The sequence below is a fragment of the Musca autumnalis genome, unplaced genomic scaffold, assembly GCF_047663935.1.
Source record: "Musca autumnalis isolate F117 unplaced genomic scaffold, ASM4766393v1 scaffold_4, whole genome shotgun sequence".
Classification (NCBI taxonomy): Eukaryota; Metazoa; Arthropoda; class Insecta; order Diptera; family Muscidae; genus Musca; species Musca autumnalis.
The window spans coordinates 173,383,368-173,403,120 of NW_027411977.1; the positions used below are offsets into that span (position 1 = coordinate 173,383,368).

The 19,753-nt window shown below is 36.4% G+C and overlaps 1 protein-coding gene and 1 pseudogene across 1 annotated transcript; both read right to left on the minus strand.

Moving 5' to 3' along the window:
• Positions 1 to 5,182: 5,182 nt before the first annotated feature.
• LOC141400915 (larval serum protein 1 beta chain-like) lies at positions 5,183 to 7,566 on the minus strand (annotated as a pseudogene).
• An 8,932-nt stretch (positions 7,567 to 16,498) lies between these two features.
• On the minus strand, positions 16,499 to 19,248 carry LOC141403163 (larval serum protein 1 beta chain-like). Its single transcript, XM_073985336.1, has 2 exons — positions 19,048 to 19,248; positions 16,499 to 18,631 (listed from the first exon to the last, which is right to left on the minus strand). The coding sequence occupies exons 1-2, from the start codon at positions 19,246 to 19,248 to the stop codon at positions 16,499 to 16,501; spliced, it is 2,334 nt and encodes a 777-aa protein (XP_073841437.1).
• Between the last annotated feature and the right edge of the window lie 505 nt (positions 19,249 to 19,753).

Genomic DNA, 19,753 nt, shown 5'->3' on the forward strand with positions numbered 1-19,753 from the left:
AAATGTGGACCTATATAACCCAACTTTAGTAGGAATGTTTTTTGGCCTCTGGAGACACAAAATACCAAATTACAACCAATTCTGTGGTCAAACGGGTCTAATACATTCAAAATATACTAAAATGATGCGTACTTTATATGGGGCCTTATATGGGGGCTATACCAAAACGTGGACCTATATAACCCAACTTTGGTACGAATGTTTTCTGGCCTCTGGAGACACAAAGTACCAAATAACAACCAATTCGGTGGTAAAATGGGACAAATATCTTAAAAATTCCTTAAAACGACGACGCGTCACGCGTCATTTTGTATGGGGGCTATACGAAAGCGTGGACCTACATAGCCCGCTTTCAATACCAAAAGTCCTACGTACATATAATATATTTTCCCAAAGTTTCATCAACCTACGTCAATCCGTTCGGACGCTAGAGTGATTTCCACAGACGGACAGACGGACAGACGGACAGACGGACGGACATGGCTATATCGATGTAGAATTGCACGCTGATCAAGAATATATATACTTTGTGGGGTCTACAATGATTATTTCGAGTAGTTACAAACGTAGTGACAAACTTAATATACCCCCATCCTATGGTGGAGGGTATAAAAATTGCACAGTGGGCTTGGAGTCCCTACCCAGTAAAATCTTCGATGAAAAATCATAAGTTGAATTATGGGTGCAAGTGATCTGGCATTTCATCTTTTTGTCATTTTCACTCATGAATTTTATATGAGCGTGACCCCAAAAGATGACGTTCTTTTTTGGATCCTAAGCATGTCATTTTAACCAATGCATTGATATGTAATTTTCACCAATGCTTTAGCATGTCATTTTAACCAATGATTTGACATGTCATTTTCACCAACCCCTTGGCATGATATTTTAATGTCTTGTTAGGAAAATGGAAATGCTCTATTGAAATATGGACAAACAAAACTCTTTATTAATTCAAACGAATTCACGAAATAACTACAATTAATTGATCAGCAAAAAGTTTACATCCAAAATTGCAATGTAATCACCACCGCTGCAACGCAAAAGATTACTTCCTCCGTTCTCCGCAACTGATATTCTTCCATCTTCAAAAGGTTTTTATACCCTCCACCATATGGAGGGTATAATTAAATTTGTCATTCCGTTTGTAACACATCGAAATATTCGTCGGAGACCTTATAAAGTATATATATATTATTGATCAGCATAAAATTCTATGTCGATTTGACAATGTCCGTCTGTCTGTCTGTTGAAATCAAGATACAGCTCGCAATTTTAAAGATAGAGAGTGAAAATTTGGTACAGAAGTTTTTATTACTTGCAGGATGGTTGGTATTGAAAATGGGATATATCGGTCCACGTTTTGATATAGCCCCCATAGAACAGTACCTCCCGATTTTCGGTATTTTTAAGGTTTAGCTTCATTATCCTACTAAAATGGCTAAAATTTGGTACGTAGTCTTCTTTAGGGGTATAAAACTTTCCCCCAGAATTTTGTCGGTATCGGTCCACACATTCATATAGCCCCCATAGAACGGTACCTCCCGATTTTCGATATTTTTAAGGTTTAGCTTCATTATCCTACTAAAATGGCTAAAATTTGGTACGTAGTCTTCTTTAGGGGTATAAAACTTTCCCCCAGAATTTTGTCGGTATCGGTCCACACCTTCATATAGCCCCCATAGAACGGTACCTCCCGATTTTCCGTATTTTTAAGGTTTTAGCTTCATTATCCTACCAAAATGGCTGAAATTTGGTACGTAGTCTTCTTTAGGGGTATAAAACTTTCCCCCAGAATTTTGTAGGTATCGGTCCACATCTCATAGAACGGTACCTCCCGATTTTCGGTATTTTGAAGGTTTTTGCTTCACCGAAATGGCTGAAATTTGGTACTTACGAGGGCGGTTCGGAAACTTCTTAGCCTATCAATGAAAGAGAATAGTTAGTTTTTCAAAAATATTTTTATTTTTCAATATAATCTCCGCTTTTCTATCAATTCTATCCCTTGATTAAAATAATTTTCCTCAAGGTCTTCAAAATAGTGGTTTACAACTGTAATTGCATCTTCATTTGAGGTAAAACGCTTGCCAGCAAGGATTTTTTTTAGATTTGGGAACAAGTAAAAGTCACTGGGAGGTAAATCAGGAGAATAAGGTGGATGGTCAAGCAACTCGTACTTTAATTCTTTGATTTTAGCCATTGTTAAAACACTCTTGTGCGCTGGTGCGTTGTCTTGATGAAAAATTATTTTTTTGTGTTGTAAGCCAGGACGTTTTTCTCGAATTTGTACATTTAATTGATCCAAAAGGTTGCAACAGTACTCTGAATTTATTGTTTTACCCTTTTGCAGATAGTTAATCAATAAAATACCTTTGAAGTCCCAAAAAACCGTTGTCATAACCTTACCAGCCGATTGAATTGTTTTTGACTTCTTTGGGGCACTTCTCCAGCTTCAGTCCATTGTTTGGATTGTTCTTTTGTCTCTGGAGTATAGTGGTGGATCCATGACAGTTATGAAACGACGCTTAAAATCCATTTTATTTCGCTTAAAACGATCCAAACAAGCTTGAGATATTTTCATTTTTATGCGTTTTTGATCGACTGTTAACAAATGCGGCACCCATCTTGCAGAAAGCTTTTTCATCTGTAGTTCTTCATGCAAAATGAAATGGACTCGATCATTTGAGATGCCCATGATATTAGCAATTTCACGCACTTTTATCCGTCGATCATTTAATACCATATTATGCACTTTGGCTACAATTTCTGTTGTTGTTGCTGTTTTTGGACGTCCACTACGTGGTTTATCTTCAATGCTTGTACGACCACGTTTAAATTCAGCAACCCGATTTTTTACTGTTGCATATGAAGGAGCACTTTCACCTAACACATTCAGGGTTGCCAGATCGAAAAATTTAACATGTGTTCATAACAGAGATGGAAGTTTCCAAAACACTTAACTTTTTTCTGTTTATACCGCGCTTTTTGTGCTAGGCTAAGAAGTTTCCGAACTGCCCTCGGAGTCTACGTTGGTGGTATAAAATTTTCCCCAGAACTTTGTCGGTATCGGTCCATGCCTTCATATAGCCCCCATAGAACGGTACCTCCCGATTTTCGGTATTTTGAACGTTGTGGCCTCAATATTCCACCGAAATGGCTGAAATTTAGACTTTGTTGGGGGTACTCAAACTTCCCCTTTAAATTTGTCGGAATAGGTCCACGCCTTCATATAGCCCCCATGGAAAAGTACCTCCCGATTTTTCGTATTTTGAAGGTTGTGTCTTCAATATTCCACCAAAATGGCTGAAATTTGGTATTTAGTCTTCTTCTTTAGTGATATAAAACTGTTCGCCAGAAATATGTCTGTACAGGTCCACGCTTTCATATTGCCCCATTTCTGACTAAAATTCGTCGGTATAGGTCCACGTTTCGATATAGCCCCCATAGAATGGTTCTCCGGATTTTCGTAATACTGAAGATTGTGACGTCAATATCCAACCGAAATGACTGAAATTCGTTTTTTCGTCTTCCAAGAGTTATAAAATATTCCAGAAGAGTATTATCAGTATAGGTCCACGTCTTCCTATATCCCCATAGAAGCTTCTTCTTGATTTTCGGTATTTTTTTAGTTTTAGCCACATTCTCTTACCGAAATATAGGAAATTTGGTATTTAGTCTTTTTGAGCCTAAAAACTTTCCGTCAGAAATTTGTCGGTATAGATCGACGTTTTGAAATATCCCCCATAGAATGGTGCCTCACACTATTTTACCGAAATTGCTGAAATTTAGTATTAAGTCTTCTTCATAGACGAAAGGAAACTAACTATTCCATTTAACTTCAATACAATTTGTGGTGGAGGGTATAACAAGTTCGGCCCGGCTGAACTTAACGCCGTTCTTACTTGTTTCTATTATCTTCCCATCACCAGTTCAGATTTCGACATGGACTCCAAATGCACTCTTCTAAGTATTTTTATTTCGTAAATTACTTTTATTTTATAATTTTGTTATTTTATAACAACATTTGGGAAATTTATACTCTTTTGTTTAGTGACGAAAATATGTAGAGATCTACAACCCGGCTTGCTTTAGGGATCTCTAAGAACAAAATGTAAAGAACGGGGAGGAGAGACTTTTTCTGGAAAATACCATATATGTTTAATTAATTTATTTTGAATTGTGTCTTTCCAAAAGTCGTTTCTTATTTATTTTCAGATTCTTGTTCCTTTTCGTTTCGGACTTTTATTCAAATTCCAAGAAGCGAGATTTGATTGATTTCGTTCTATGTCAGATTTAGTACATATAAGGGAACTTTTAAAATAGCAATGTGTGCAGCCCGATTCTATTTTTAGCTCGATGATTGGGACTTCATTTTTATTGCAGACATTTCGAGCTTCATACAATACCAATTGTTTAGAAGTTTTAGTTATCTGATATGCAGGAAATGTAAGACAACATTACGACGACAGTTCTAACAACTTTGGTCTGTTCCAGAACCTGCAAGAATCTACTAATTTTTACTACGATAAAAATTTTTCCTTTATGTTATCGGAAAAAAATAGTAAAAAATAGTAGATTTTTGCAGTACTGGAACATACCAAAATGAAAATAAACAGGTGTGTAAATAAAAACACAAACATCATCTCTATTGGATCGATGAAATGGGTACAAATGCTGATGAAAAGATCGGATCTTTCACGACTTCCTTTGCATTGGTTCAAATCCTAATGAAAAGATCGGATCTTTCACGAGTTCCTTTGAACCAATGCAAAAGATGACATGAAATCACGTCATCGCAAAGAACTCCTTCCTTCAAATTTTGCTGGGTATTTATACTTCCACCATTGCAATTTTGCATTTTAAATTGAAGCTTGTTATTTCCAAAGACGAGTCATTTGACTCCCTTCTTTTTTCAATACTGCATCATATTACAATCGAGAGCTTTTTTCCATCGTATTGTGGTATGTCTTTCTGAAAGATGACGAAAATTGTCTAGTAACAACAACATCTAATATGCCTGAGGATGTTAACCTAACCAGTTGAATATAATCTCCTTACGTCATATAGCTCGTTTAATTACATAAATTAAATAATTCTTTTCTTATTTAATTCTATTATGTATTCATTGTTAAGAAATTTACACGAGACGTTTAATTTTCAAAAGATTTATTCAAGCTTTGCATTATTTAAAGTACTTAGTGTAATAGTTATCAAAGAAGGTGTAATCGAATTCGCCATAGTTCTTGTACTCGTCCTTCATATACATTTTAGTGGTATCTAAATGATAGATTTCTACATCTTTGAAGTACATGTTTGGTACATAGAAGTCAAATTCGTCGATTTTACGATCGAAGGGATAGAAGAATGGTTTAGAGTCGGTGAAACGGCTACCGGTTCCAATGCCACATGAATAGGTAACATCAAATGAGGAATATTGGTGACTGGTTTCCTCATACGGCGATACCATAAAGAACATTCTCATTGGCATGCCTTTTTCCCAGCCACGAGGCAAGATCAAACGGTCTGGGAACATGCAATGCGGCTCACTAATATCCAATGGCATGTCATATTTGCCTTCGTATGCCATCATTACATAATGATACAACTCGGTGTAGGTGGTACGGTCCTTACCAGTCCAATAGAATTCGTTGGAATTGCGCGAAATCATGTTCTTTCCTGGTTCTAAATCCACAACAAATTTATCAAGGGTGAAGAAATTTTCCCGATTTTCAGACATGGAAATGTAACGTCCAAATTCATCATATTTAGGTGCAATGAAAATACGAATAGCAGCTTTTTGCTGTTTATCGGAAAAGACGGTTAAATCAAAAGTAAACGGTTTGTGGTTCAATCGCATTTGACGAGCCAACAGAGTCTTGTCCCAGACAAATTTGCCATCAACAAAGACCATTTTATCGTTCAGCAAATTGGTAACATCAATGTCAACCAGATCAAAGTATGTGACCAATTCACTCACATGCACATCCTTAATTTCAACTCCTGGGAACATTAGTTCATCCTTGGTGTAGGGTTTCAAATGGTCCTTGAAACGGAAGAATACGTCGGATATTTTCTTATGGAATCTGTAGGGAAAAGGGTCACGCAACATAGTTTCGAAGTTGAGGAAAATGTTTGGACTAACTTCCATATGATGGTAATCAACATCGGAAACATACATAAGGGAATACATGTAGTAGTAATTGAAGAAATATTTATCAAATACATCCATGTTGCTCTGCAACATGCTGCCGATGAATTCAATGGCCTCCGGTTTGCGCAAATCCACCATAGTACCATCATACATCTTATAATATCCGGTATCAACAATTTCTTCAATACGATGGAAAGCACCGCGTATTCTATTCAACATTTCAACGTTGGCAAAAGTTGTCATATCGTAGTAATTGGGACGATAGCTGAAACCTACTCCATTGTAAGATATCAAATGGGGGACATAGCCATGCTCGATTTCACTTATCCAAAATACTTCTGGGAGACATGAGCTTCTGTACAGTATAGAGCCAGAATTCTCCTCGGCGATCTTTGTTGAGACCAAATGTTTTGCCATCCAAGAAAAATGCGTAGTCCATGTTCTTGTAGTACCAAAACGAATTCCAACCCAAATCTTCTGTGAAATAGGAGAGAGCAGATTCCTTATTGTAAAAATCAATATCGCGAGTATAGTCCACAGGCATCCACCACATTTTCACGTCCTTAAGCATGCTGTTCCATTTAGGGTCCTGATTAAATTCGTATATGTTTTCACGTAACATGAAGTTTTCTTCGGCATACCAATGACTCTTGTCAATACCCATTAGTTTCCACCACTGCCACATTTTCCAATCCTTCATGTACATGTATCCACCATTATTGTAGTTTTTGTTGTTCTTGTAGTAAAAGTCTTGGAACTCCTTTTCATACATTATGTACTTGCTCCACATATCGTAATCGAATTTCTCGGCTTCGTAAATAAACTTGCTATCGAAGAAATATTGTGGGAATATTTCATAGATGGTGGGAAGCATAAGGCCTTCGAAGTCATCACGATGAATGACGGCCAATGTGAGGGCATAAACGAACATTCCTTCGTTAACATGCATACGAGCCCAACAAACATTATGCATAAATGTTTCCCAGTCCTTGGCGAAGTAGAAGAAATTGAAGAGACCCCAGGCTTGTTTGTGATGGCTCTTTACCAAAGCACCAAAGAATTCACCACGTGGCAATAGTGCTCCCATCTTGTAGGCTTCCCAGAATTTCTCCATATGCTCGTCATAGTACTGAAAAATGAGATTTTTAATATTTCTAATTTTTAAATACGAAATGAAATCAAACTTACGCTGTAATAGGACTTGTCAATTATGAATTTTTCTCCCAATTTAATCCATTCTTCGAACATCAAAGGATCCTCCACACGATAGACAATCTCGAATAGGAATTTTTGTTTCTCCAAGAAATCCTTATTGGCAATCTTGACCTGCGACAAACTGGCCGCAGACACAATAGCCACCAGGGCTAGAAATGCGATTGCTATTTTCATATCGATTATTCCTCTAGCTAAGTTACCTTCGTTGTAAGCCTAAAGACTGTTGGTTGCTGAAACGAATTTAGCGTTTTTATACATTTAACTTATCAATAATAAAATTCTAGATGGCTTTGGACAACAGAAATAATTGCAATTCTTCACACAGATTTGAAACATGTCATAATATCTGATGCAATGTGTAGAAAGTTTGACCTTTCAGAGATAAGATTTTATGTTGGCCACTTTTATTTTTATAAATATTAAAAAACATGAGATGTGACAAACAATACGTCTATATACACACATGCATACATATATCTCTGTCTATACTTCTAAACAAAAGCATTAAAGCGTTGTTTTCGAATTTACTTTACTAGTTTGTAACTCGCAATATGTACCGTAGATGATGTTGTAATGCTGTAATCAAACATACACTGCAGCTCACTTAAACTTTTATTTAGCCTTTTCCAAAGAGAATTGTCAGTATAGGCCCATGTTCAGATATTACCACCATAGAACCGTAACGCCCGTTTTCGGCATTTTTAAGGGTTTTAGCAAAATACGAAATGGCTTAAATTTAGTATTTAGTCTTCGCAAAGGGTATGAAACATTCTTACAGAGAATTGTCGGTATAGGTATACGATTTATTATAGCCCCCATATATATGGTACCACCCGATTTTCGGTATTTTGGAGCTTTAGTTATTTTATTTATTATTCATTTTATTCCATCCACCATAAGATAGACGTTTACTTTCTTATTTAACCATAAAATCTATATTTCTCAAAAACAAAATTTTAATTGCCACATTTTTATGTTTAACTGATTAGCTAAGCGTTTACACAAGACAGTCTATCTGCAAATACAACTCTGATTTACTAACACATAGTCGGAGACAGCCGACTCCCAGCCGATTGACATTTTTTGTAAAATTAAGTGAGATAATAATTGAAATGTGTTGAATAGAAAAGAACATGAACAAAAAACAAAATTCACTTTGGCAGTTTTGTTGAGATGTGTGTTTTACTTACTATTTGTAGGTAAGTCAAAGTTATTCTCATATTTGTTGTTTTCAAATTTAAAAACAACAAGTTTAAAGTGGGATGTAGTTAAAATTGATTACTTTAGGGGATGGCCGAGAAGACTAGTTTCATCCAACGCCACTTGGACTCATCAGTTCTGTTAGTTCTTTTTATTGAAACAAAGAACCCTTCCCCAATTTTATGACGACTCGAGCTCAAGAATAAGTGTGACTGATGAATTCGTTTAAATGCGAATTCAACAGAAACACCTAAAAACTCTCGTAGCCGCATATGTAAACCAACTTAAGTACTCCCACTGTCACGTGTCTCCACATTGCAGAGAATGCACATACCTATTTTGATTGTTGTCGAAAAATAACAACGCAGGGTAATAGAGAAATAAATTAGCAAGTAAAAAAGTAGCAGAGATATACCCTCAGCTTGTGTGAATTCAAACATTTTTTTAAACAAAAACTTATGTATTTAGGGGGTTTTCAGATTTTTTGGCGTATGAACTTGCCGAAAAAATATAGATTTGGATTAAAGCTCAAAAGTTTTACGGGGGAGGTACCTAAATGAATGGGCCGACATAGTCCATTTTGGAAGTGGGTCTTATTTTGGGAGTCATTCCTCTCGGTAGATATCGCGCCCATCTCTCAATTGGCACAAAATATTTCGAGATCCAAAGCTTGGACCAAATCTGTTGCTATGAGATATCGAGCGTACCATTTTAGCGAATATTTTCGAACTTTTATGTGGGAGATACCGGAAGGAGTGGACCACTTTAGAATTTCATCTTACGTATATTCGAACAAGTGAGCAAAGGCTATACTCGGGACGGGGTCGACCATGTGATACCCTACACCCCTTTGGTACCCATGTGATACCCTACACCGTCTGTCCATCTAAACCTTGTAATCACGCTACAGGTCGCAATTTTAATCCGATCGTCACCTAATTTTGGGTGTTGGTGGAGGTCCCTGAGGGGAAGAAGCCTATTGATTTTGTTGATGGTCGGATAACACCGACCGAGAATTTTCAAAAAAGTTTGTTACACTTGAACCGGACTATATACTTTTGAAAGTATAGGCAAAATGGAGTATAATGGCATTTTTAATTTTTCGATTTCTCATCGTTTTGACCTTTTAGATGTCAAACAAATTTCAAAGGTCAACATTTTTCCCAAATATATTTTAAATACTTGTAATCGTCGTACTATGCCGGTATTGCTGTCATATTAAAGAGGAGAGTATAGGCTTTATATAATAATTATAAATTATTGCATTCCAGGATAAAAAGGGCATCAAAAGTATCCTTGAAAAATTAAGTCAAAAGTGAGCATTTTGGCAGGCGCATATCTTCTAAACCGCGAAGAATTTTAATTTGTTCATGGAGGCAAAGTTGTAGCCCTTGTCATAAAGAACATAAATTCTGGACACATGAAATCCAGAAATCCTCCATTTTGCCTATATTTTCAAACGTATATAGTCCGGTTCAAGTGTAATTTTGGCTGTCGGACAGTGTAATATTCAGGGGTTGGAATGGGCAAAAAACTTGTTTGGAGAGCGAATATCTCCGCTTCTATAAGGGGTATATCAAAAGCAAAACCTGTTAATGAAAGTAGAAAATATCATCTTTACAACGATGTAACGTAGGTCGTAGATGATCAAACAACGAAGATATCGCAATAGCCGCTAATAGAACATAAATTTTCATTTTTGCGATTTTAACAATAATGACGAGTATCACAGTTTTGGTTGGGGACCTTCCAAAAGCAAAGTCTGGCTATCAAAGTAGAAAATCCCATATTTACAATGATTTAAAGCAAGTTGGCGTAGGTGGGCAAATAACGTAGATATCGCAATAGTCGGTAATACATCACATTTTTTAATTTTTTTTGTAATACTCTACACGTAGCTATTTTGGGGGTCTCACAGAGGAAAAAAACCTATTCATATTGGCAATGGTCACATATTATTTAGGGGTCGGAATGTGAAAAAACTTATTTGGAGAAAAGGCCAACGTTTTATTTCAAAACGAATATCTCTCTTCTGTAACAGGTATATCGAAAGCAAAACATGGGAAGGAAAGTAGAAAATATCACCATTACAACGATGTAAAGTAGGTTGTCTTAGGTGGTCAAACAACTGAGATATCGCAATAGTCGGTAATGCATCCCTTTTTCCATTTTTTGTGCAATCACACAACTGGTCGGAATTTTGATCGGATCCTCACGAAACACAACTTTTCATTTTTTCGATTTTAATAATAACAAGTGAGCAAAGGCTATAGTCGGGAAGGGGCCGACCATGTGATACCCTACACCACTACCCCTGTGCATAAGCTTTTCACTGGTAAACATTTCTTTTAGGGAATATAATTCGACTACCACAAAACATAATATGCCTCTTTCTCTCGGGGACCCCATAAGCAACCAAAATTTCGTGACCATCCGATCAAAATTGCGACCTGTAGCGTGATTGCAAAAAATGGAAGAATTGGATGCATTACCGACTATTGTGGTACTCCCTTGTTTGACCACCTTCGCCAACCTACTATACACCAATATAAAGGTAATATTTTCATCTTCGGTCAAAATTGCGACCTGTAGCGTGATTAAAAAAAATCGGAAAATCGGATGCATTACCGACTATTACGATATCTCTGTGGTTTGACCATATACGACAACCTACTTTACATCGTTGCAATATAGGTAATTTGGCGTGTTTTTGAGGTAAAAATTAATAGCGGTGGACTTATGGGCTTTTTATACATTTTGAATGCTTTATATGCAAAAGTAAGATAAAACAAAGAATTACACAGTAAAATTCGGATATAGCGAACATCGGTTATACGAAACTACGTTTATAGCGAACAAAGTTTTGTGTTTCCAAAGATTTTTTCTTAATATTTGTACATATTCAGCCTCTTAAAACGATCACGATTATAACGAACAAAAATTGTTACCCCGCGAGTAGAATTTTTTACAATTTGTTAGGATTTAAAGCACAAGCGGACATCGAAGAATTTATGCACTGTTTCAAATATTTTAACATATGATATTTAAAAGAAAGCTTTAGTAAGAATTTTACAGATATAACGAACAAATTTTCGTTTTCCTACCTAGAGATATTTATAAATATTATTTTTTTAAAAGCACTAAATAAATCACGCAATCATGATCCCAAGTTTACACGTATTAGGACTATAATTAACAAAAACGTTGACCACAGAACGTCTGTACATTTTTACAACTCAAGGTGAATATTTCTTTAAAGAAAATGTCATTTTAGTTCAAATCGGATGCTTTTTTGTGTTTAATATTTTCGTCACCAAACAAAAAATTAAAAAAAAAATGTTTTTTCTGCAAGGAGGACACCTTCAAAAAAGTGATATAACACAAAAAAAGCAAACAATCGCACCTTGGTAATTATGTAGTTGATTCAGAACTCTTTGCTGAAGATATTTCCGGTGGCAGAATTTCAGACAAAGTTGGACAATTTTGTAAAAGTCTATAATATAAAGCTAAATTTTTTTAAAAAAAATCTTAGATTGTATCCTATATGACGATTTTTTCTGCTGTAACAAACATTTTGAAGAAAATTATTTCTTAAAACAGAAAGTACACACTGCCACCATTCCACTGAATATCATATCTATGTAGTTGATTATTATCAAACTCTTACAAATTGCGTTTAAATTCGGATCTGAGTTTAAATCTGCTTTAAATTTTTTTATTTTGTCTTCGAAATTTAGATTTTAGCTTCGAATTATACCGCGAGTTTTTAGCATTTTTGAAAACAAATTGCACATCCATAAAATTTGAGATGTGCTTTCTTCGAATCAAATTAGAAAACTCGCGTTATTAAAAGTACAAAAATCGACTTTTTGCCTAAAAACCTGTCCAAATTACCTAAAGTGCGTTGTAAAGGTGATATTTTCAACTTTCCTTGCCAGGTTTTGCTTTTGATATACCTCTGAAAGAAACAGAGATATTGGTTTTGATATAAAACATTGACCTTTCTCCAAATAAGTTTATGCCCATTCCGACCCCTGATCCTGATCCGATCAAAATTGCGACCTGTAGCGCGATTTGGAAAAAAATTTAAAAATTGGATGTATTACCGACTATTGCTATATCTCCGTTATTTGGCCACCTACGCAAACCTACTTTGCATCATTGTAAAGGTGGGATATTCTACTTTCATAGACAGACTTTACTTTTGAAAGCTACCCAACCAAAGCTTTGATACTCGTTGTTGGCGTGATACCACTGACCGTCGATAGCTCAGGGATGAAAAGAGAAGAAATAAAAGACAAACACGAGTGTATCAGTTTCAAATATATTTTCGGTTTATTGGTGGTAAAAGTGAGTTTCTTGGTACAAGAAACAGTTACCTTTTGTATGTGAAGCTACGAAACGATATTGCAATAGGAGTGTGACTCCTTCGAAAGTTAAATAGCAAGTGTCGTTGCCAGTGAGCATAATAGCGCTAACAAGGTCGTGATCAACAACGACGACCGCAGCATTGGAAAGCGCCCCTCTGCATCCGAACTGAGCGAATGTGACTTTTAGGAGAGAGTGTGGGAAAGAATGAATATTCTCTCCCAGCATCCGAACCAGGCGAATATGACTCCTAAAAGAAAGGCAGAGAAGATTTCCCCATTGAGCTCGAAAGAGCGGCCAATTAATGCAGTTAATTGTAATGCTGCGGAAGGGGAAAACAATGTATCGAACTTAAACACTCGTCATTATAATTAAAATCGCATAAATTTAAAGTTGGGTTGTACTATCGACTATTGCGATATCTTCGTTGGTTGACCACCTACGACAACTCATTCGCAGGTTTTGCTTTTGATATACCCCTTATAGATGCGGATATATTTGCTTTGAAATGAAACGTTGACTATTTCTCCAAATAAGTTTTTTGCCCATTCCGACCCCTGAATATTATCCGACCATCACCAAATCAATAGGCTTCTTCCCTTCCGCGAGCCTCATCAACATCAAAAATTTTGTGACGATCCGATAAAAATTGCGACCTGTAGCGTGATTACAAGGGTTAGATGGACAGACGGACAGGCGGACGGACACACATAGCAAGATCGACTCAGCTCGTCGAAACATTCATTTTGGTATAAATAAGTATGGGTCTACGACCATTATTTCGATGCGTTACAAACTTTTTGGCCAAAACCAACTTATAATACCCTCCCCACATAGTGGCGTAGGGTATAAAAATCAAACCCCCAAAACAAAACCCATCGGTTGCAGTCAGCCAACTCTTCTGAGGATGACATCTTACTAGGCTTTTACACCAGACAATTTGTCTTGAAATACAACTCCGATTTACTAACACATATACATTTGTCGGCTGTCTCCCAGCTGTCCATCATTTTTTACACAGACAGTCGGGTTAATAATTTTTTGACATTTTGCAAAAATAAGTGAGATAATAATTGGGATGTGTTAAAAACAAAAGAACATGAATAAAAACAAAATATATATGTGAACGGAAAACAAAAAGAAATCGATGATTTTCATTCATAATTTTGCAATTGTTTATGTAGTTACGCATACGTCACACAGGCAAGTATTTGGTTTTTGACAATCAATACATGAACTCAACTGTCTTGTCATGTGTAAACGCAGGGTTAGCATCTTGCCAGTAGGTGGTAGCTAGCCAGTTCAGTTCAATTGTACTAAAATTAAAGAGGATTGCCAGAGAGGCAAAATCTCTTAAAACGACGATCGTCCATCTAACTCCCGGACAGAGCACATAAAGCCGGCTAATGCCCGAAATTTCAACGCGTAGTTTTTATGAGTTCGTAGATATCCCCCGTGTAAGTAAAATTTTATAATTTCAAGTCTTAGGTAACGTTATCGGGTCAAAAGCAGTCGTGTTTTTTACACCAAGGATTTTACCTGGTTGATCGTTGTCAATGTATTAAAAGTTTAAAACACTTATATGTATTTGGGAATGATTTTGTGAAATCATGAATAAACATCACCGATGTTATCACATTTTTGAAATTACGGGCATAAGAAGAAACTAAAGCACACCTCAACTAACTCTTCAACATTAAAACGAATCTTCAACGAAGTCGTTAAGGACAACCTGTTGGTTGTTGTGGCTAACGACAAGGAGGGAAAGCTGACCCCTATCACCACAGTGGAATGTAATAAAGTAGGAACTAAGTTGCCCAAACAAGTGCCCAAAGTCATCAAATGCTATGAAGTGTTCTTATCAGCCTAAGGCTTGTGACGCCATAAGTTGCTGGCTCGTTTCCGGCCACACAAACTGGTACTACGGTGTGGTATTATCTTAATATTTTAATAGACTTAAGTGTTGAATTCCGTATGAATATTTATTCATCCTCACAACACAATCATCATTGATAGAGATGTGATGACGCAAGATAAATTCACCTTGTGGAGCAGGACTGAAACTAACTACAAAGGTGAGTCCGTCTTAGATTTCATAACTACCAACAACCTTACTATGTGCTATAGAGGTACTAACACAACTTTTGATGGCATTATACCAAAAGTCCTACAAAGCGCGGAAAGCACGTCTACAGTAGATGTCTATCCCTCAACTACGTAGCTTCATACCCAAAGCAAGAAACATGGAATGGATTTGCGGCGGCTACTTATGTGGTGTATTACGTCTCTGGTTTGTTTCCCTGAATATTCTGAATATTGGACCAAAAGAAGTTGCCTGAGGGTGAATCCATGGATAACTTAAATGGCGCTGTTCACAACAAAAACCAATTTTTTGGGCGCGCGTGAATGTGTTTTTTTCGTATGACACGATATGCACGATTCTACTAAATTTGTGGCTTAAAATATTGCCCATTAAAAGTCGTGTCAAGAGAACGTACTAAACATGAAAATTGAACAGCCTGATACGCGTCCATCTGTAATTCATGGCTATGCGATCAAGGCATATGGAGAGATAGAGCATATGGACATGCTGTGTGCTTACTGCTCCCCTGTAATGATCTCTGATTCGGGATTTTGAAGTTAAATTGCCAAGCTGAATTGAATAACGCATCACCACTGATGGTCACAACATCAAGGAATATACTGACGATTCTAAAACGTGAAATGTGGAGACGGCTCGGATGTCTTCTTGGAAGAACAAAGCTACATCTACAAAGCTACATGAGGACTGCAGTGTTTTTCAACATCACATATCAAACTCAATAGGAATTTTTGTCGACAATCAAGCGACGATCCTAACATTAGAATCTAACATTGTCAAATCAAAGCTAGTGAAGGAATGTAAAGAAGAACTTGTTAAGTTAGGGATAGTAAGTTAAGGGTCTTGTTGGTAACAGACGAACTAGATAGATCAGCATCCGGCTCTAACATGTAAAATATAATCTGCATGGTCACTTTACAACATCAAACGTTCAAAGTTCAAGGCAAGACTAATTGCTGTGCTAACCGGTCACTGGGCTATTGGTAATCATGCAAACAACAACTACGCCGCAGCTACGAAAGCGAAGAAGAAAAGGAAACGGTTGAACATCTCGTCTGTTCCTGCCATGTTCAAATGCTATGAATATAGAAAGCTCTGGGACGACTGTTCCCAACACGACCTCGCTGAAACAACCGAATTAGGTCTGGGAGACCTCCTGAGGTTTCTCAATTCATTGGGCTGGATGGCAATTACCATCATACTATAACGCAATAGCAATATTTACCCGAGTAGTGTGGTTTTCAAAATAGCACATTAAACATACTAATTGAGGCTATGAAGTTTATAGGCACCACGCCAGTTAACCAATCCATGGACGACTATTATATGTATACATTCAATTTATTTGATAAAAATGTTCTTATATGATATTTATTCATATTAACGATATTAAATTTATTTGTTATTAATAATATTAATTATTTCAAAAAATATATAAGACACAACATTTAATTAGTTATTAATTATATTTCATTTGTGTAATAATTATCGAAAAATTCGTAGTCAAATTTTCCCTCCGTGTAATACTTCGGTTCCATGTACTTTCTAAAGTTGTCACGATGATAGATTTCAACATCCTTGATGTACATATTTGGTACAAAGAATTCATGTTCAACGATTTGACGATCGAAGGGATAGAATAGGGGTTTGTCATCTGTAAAACGTCCGCCATAACCGAAGCCACACGAATACGAAGTCTTATTCATTGAATTATCTTCGTTGCGAATTTCATAGGGAGTTATCATAAAGAATAATTGCATTGGCATTCCCTTTTCCCAACCACGAGGCAATAGAAGACGATTGGGGTACAAACAATATCTATCTCCTGTATTCAATGGGAAATCGTAGTTGCCATCCAATGCCATCATCACATAGTGATAAAGTTCTGTATAAGTTGTGCGATCTTTCTGGGTCCAATAGAAATCATCTGAACTGTAACTAATCATATTCATGCCAACCTTCAAATCAATCGCGAATTTTCCTAATGTAAAGAAATGTTCACGGTTCTCGGCTAAAGGAAGAACTCGTCCATACTCGTTGTATTTGGGAGCAAGGAATACTCGAAGGAGTGCTTGTTGATTTTTGTCGGATGCAACAGATAAATTAAATTGGAATGGTTTGTGATTTAAACGAATTTGTCGCGCAAACAGTGTTTTATCCCATACGAATTTCCCCTCATGGAAAATCATATTGTCATTTAACAAATTGGTCACATCAAAGTCTACCAAATCAAAGTATGTGACCATTTCCGTCACATGAACATCCTTAATTTCAACACCAGTAAACATAAGTTCTTCCTTTGCGTATGGTTTTAGATGCCCCTTGAAACGCAAAAAGGCATCGGAAATTTTCTTGTGAAAAATATAGAAATAGGGATCACGTACCATTGTTTCGAAATTGAGCATCACATTTGGAGTAACTTCAATGTCATGATTGTCAACCTGGGCAATGAACATATGACTGAGCATGTAATAGTAATTAAAGAAGTACTTATCGAACACATCAATATTGCCCTGCATTATGTTACTGATATGCTCCAATGCATCAGGATTTCGCAAATCAATAATTTGGCCATCATACATCGTGTAGTAGCCCTTGTCAATTATATCGTTAATTCGTTGGAAGGCATTATGAATTTTGTTGAACATTTCGAGGTTAGCATATGTTTTAAAATCGTAATAATTTGGCCGATAACTGTAGCCAATTCCATTGTAAGCCACCAATTGAGGTTTATAGCCGTGTTCAATTAGTTGCATCAAATTGGGGATTTCACCAAAACCGTGGGATAACCGTTCCATATAATAACGAGTCATTATTTTGTGAATACCATAAAGCCAAAACTCTCCCCGACGACCATTTAAACCGAAAGTGTCTGAATCCAAGAAAAATGCATTATCCATATTCATATAATACCAGAATGACATCCAACCTAAATCCTCGGTAAGATAAGAAAGAGCTGATTCTCTATTGTAGAAATCAATGTCACGGGTATAATCGACTGGCATCCACCACATTTTTACGTCCTTGAACATGGCACTCCATTCTTTGTTCTGACTGAATTCTCGGATGTTTTCACGTAGCATAAATTTATCTTCTACGTACCAATGGTGGCTGTTAAGACCCATTTGTTTCCACCATTGCCACATATTCCAATTGTTCATGTATTCATCGCCACCATAGTAACTGTGATTGTACATGTTCATTTCCTGGAAATGTTCATTGTATTCCTTTTTGTACATTTCAAGTTTTTTCCAAAAATTATAGTCGAATTTCTCCGCGTTATAAATGAATTTGCTGTTGAGGAAATTTTGCGGAAAGATTTCATAGATGGACGGTAGAACCAAGCCATTGAAGTCTTCACGATGAGTAACCGCCATGCTCAGAGCATACACAAATATTCCTTCATTAACATGCATACGAGCCCAGCAGACATTACGCATGAATGTGTCCCAGTCCTTGGCAAAGTAGAAGAAATTAAAGAGGCCCCATGCTTGCTGATAATGTGTATTGACTAGTGCTCCAAAGAATTCACCTCTGGGTAACAATATCTTCATTTCATAGGATTCCCAGAATTTTTCCATATGATCGTCGTAGTGCTAAAGAGATGTAAAATAATCAATTACAAATGCAAATTAACCTTGTGATAGTTCAAAAAAAAAAAAAAAAATCTGGCAATTTCCCTTGTGACATGGAAAAAATAGAGTTGGGCAATCTCGTTCAATTGAACGATCTGGATCACCGTCCTCGTTTAAAAACGAATGAGTAACATCATAAAAACCAACGTGTGAAATTAAGTATACGCAGTGGTGTCAAAGAAATTACCGGTGTCCACTGAACGAGATAGTGATCCGGATCGTTCAATTTACCGAGATTGCCCAATTCTAGAAAAAAAGCCGTCTGAAATTCAATTGTTGTTTTTGCAGCGGAGATTAAGGACAATATCCCCACATGGTTCCGACTTAGTGCGTTTTGGTCATAGCCCTAATGCACTTACATATTTACATTTACTTACTTTATAGTAGGATTTGTCAGTGATTAATTTGTCACTCAATTTAATCCATTCTTTAAACATTAAAGGATCAGTTACGCGATAAACAATCTCCAGCAGGAATTTTTGCTTTTCCAAGAAATTTTTATCTGCAACATTGATTTGTGGTAAAGTAGTCGCCGCTGCCAAGGCGACACAGGCTAAAAATGCTAAAGCAAACTTCATGCTAAGAACTGCTTCGGATATCCTACACTTGAAGAATGGTATTGGGTAATGTCTGGCTTTGGCTTTTATATGTATTATATAGGAGTAAATTTCTTATCATGTTTGTACGTATGTATGGTAGCATGGGGCGGGTGTGCCACGTTTTTGTTCAAAATATTCTAATATCAACACCGTTAAAGTTTTTTCAAATATTATTTTTGGAAAAAGTAAAAGCACATCTTGGCTATAAGTTTTGATATATAAATGTTTATAATTTTGTTTTTAAAATATAATTTTTTAGAATTTACAAAATGTCTAAAAAGCGGCAAAGCCGCCCCACCCATGGGGCAGCTTTGCCACCTACGTGGATGCCTAAACTCTAAAATTTCATTTACGATACTGCTTCCTTAAATATCAACATTGTACAATAAAGGGACGTTTTATCTATTGAATAATCAAAAAATAAATTAAAATTGACAAAAAGAAACTGATCCTAACGTTCAATGAAATTGGTATGTTGAATTTA

Excerpts from the sequence above, each read along its gene's own strand:
- LOC141403163 (XM_073985336.1), bottom strand. The coding sequence starts at position 19,248 with ATGAAGTTTGCTTTAGCATTTTTAGCCTGTGTCGCCTTGGCAGCGGCG. Across the intron at positions 18,632-19,047 it reads CTGACAAATCCTACTATAAA|CACTACGACGATCATATGGA; the intron begins GTAAGTAAATGT and ends ACATCTCTTTAG.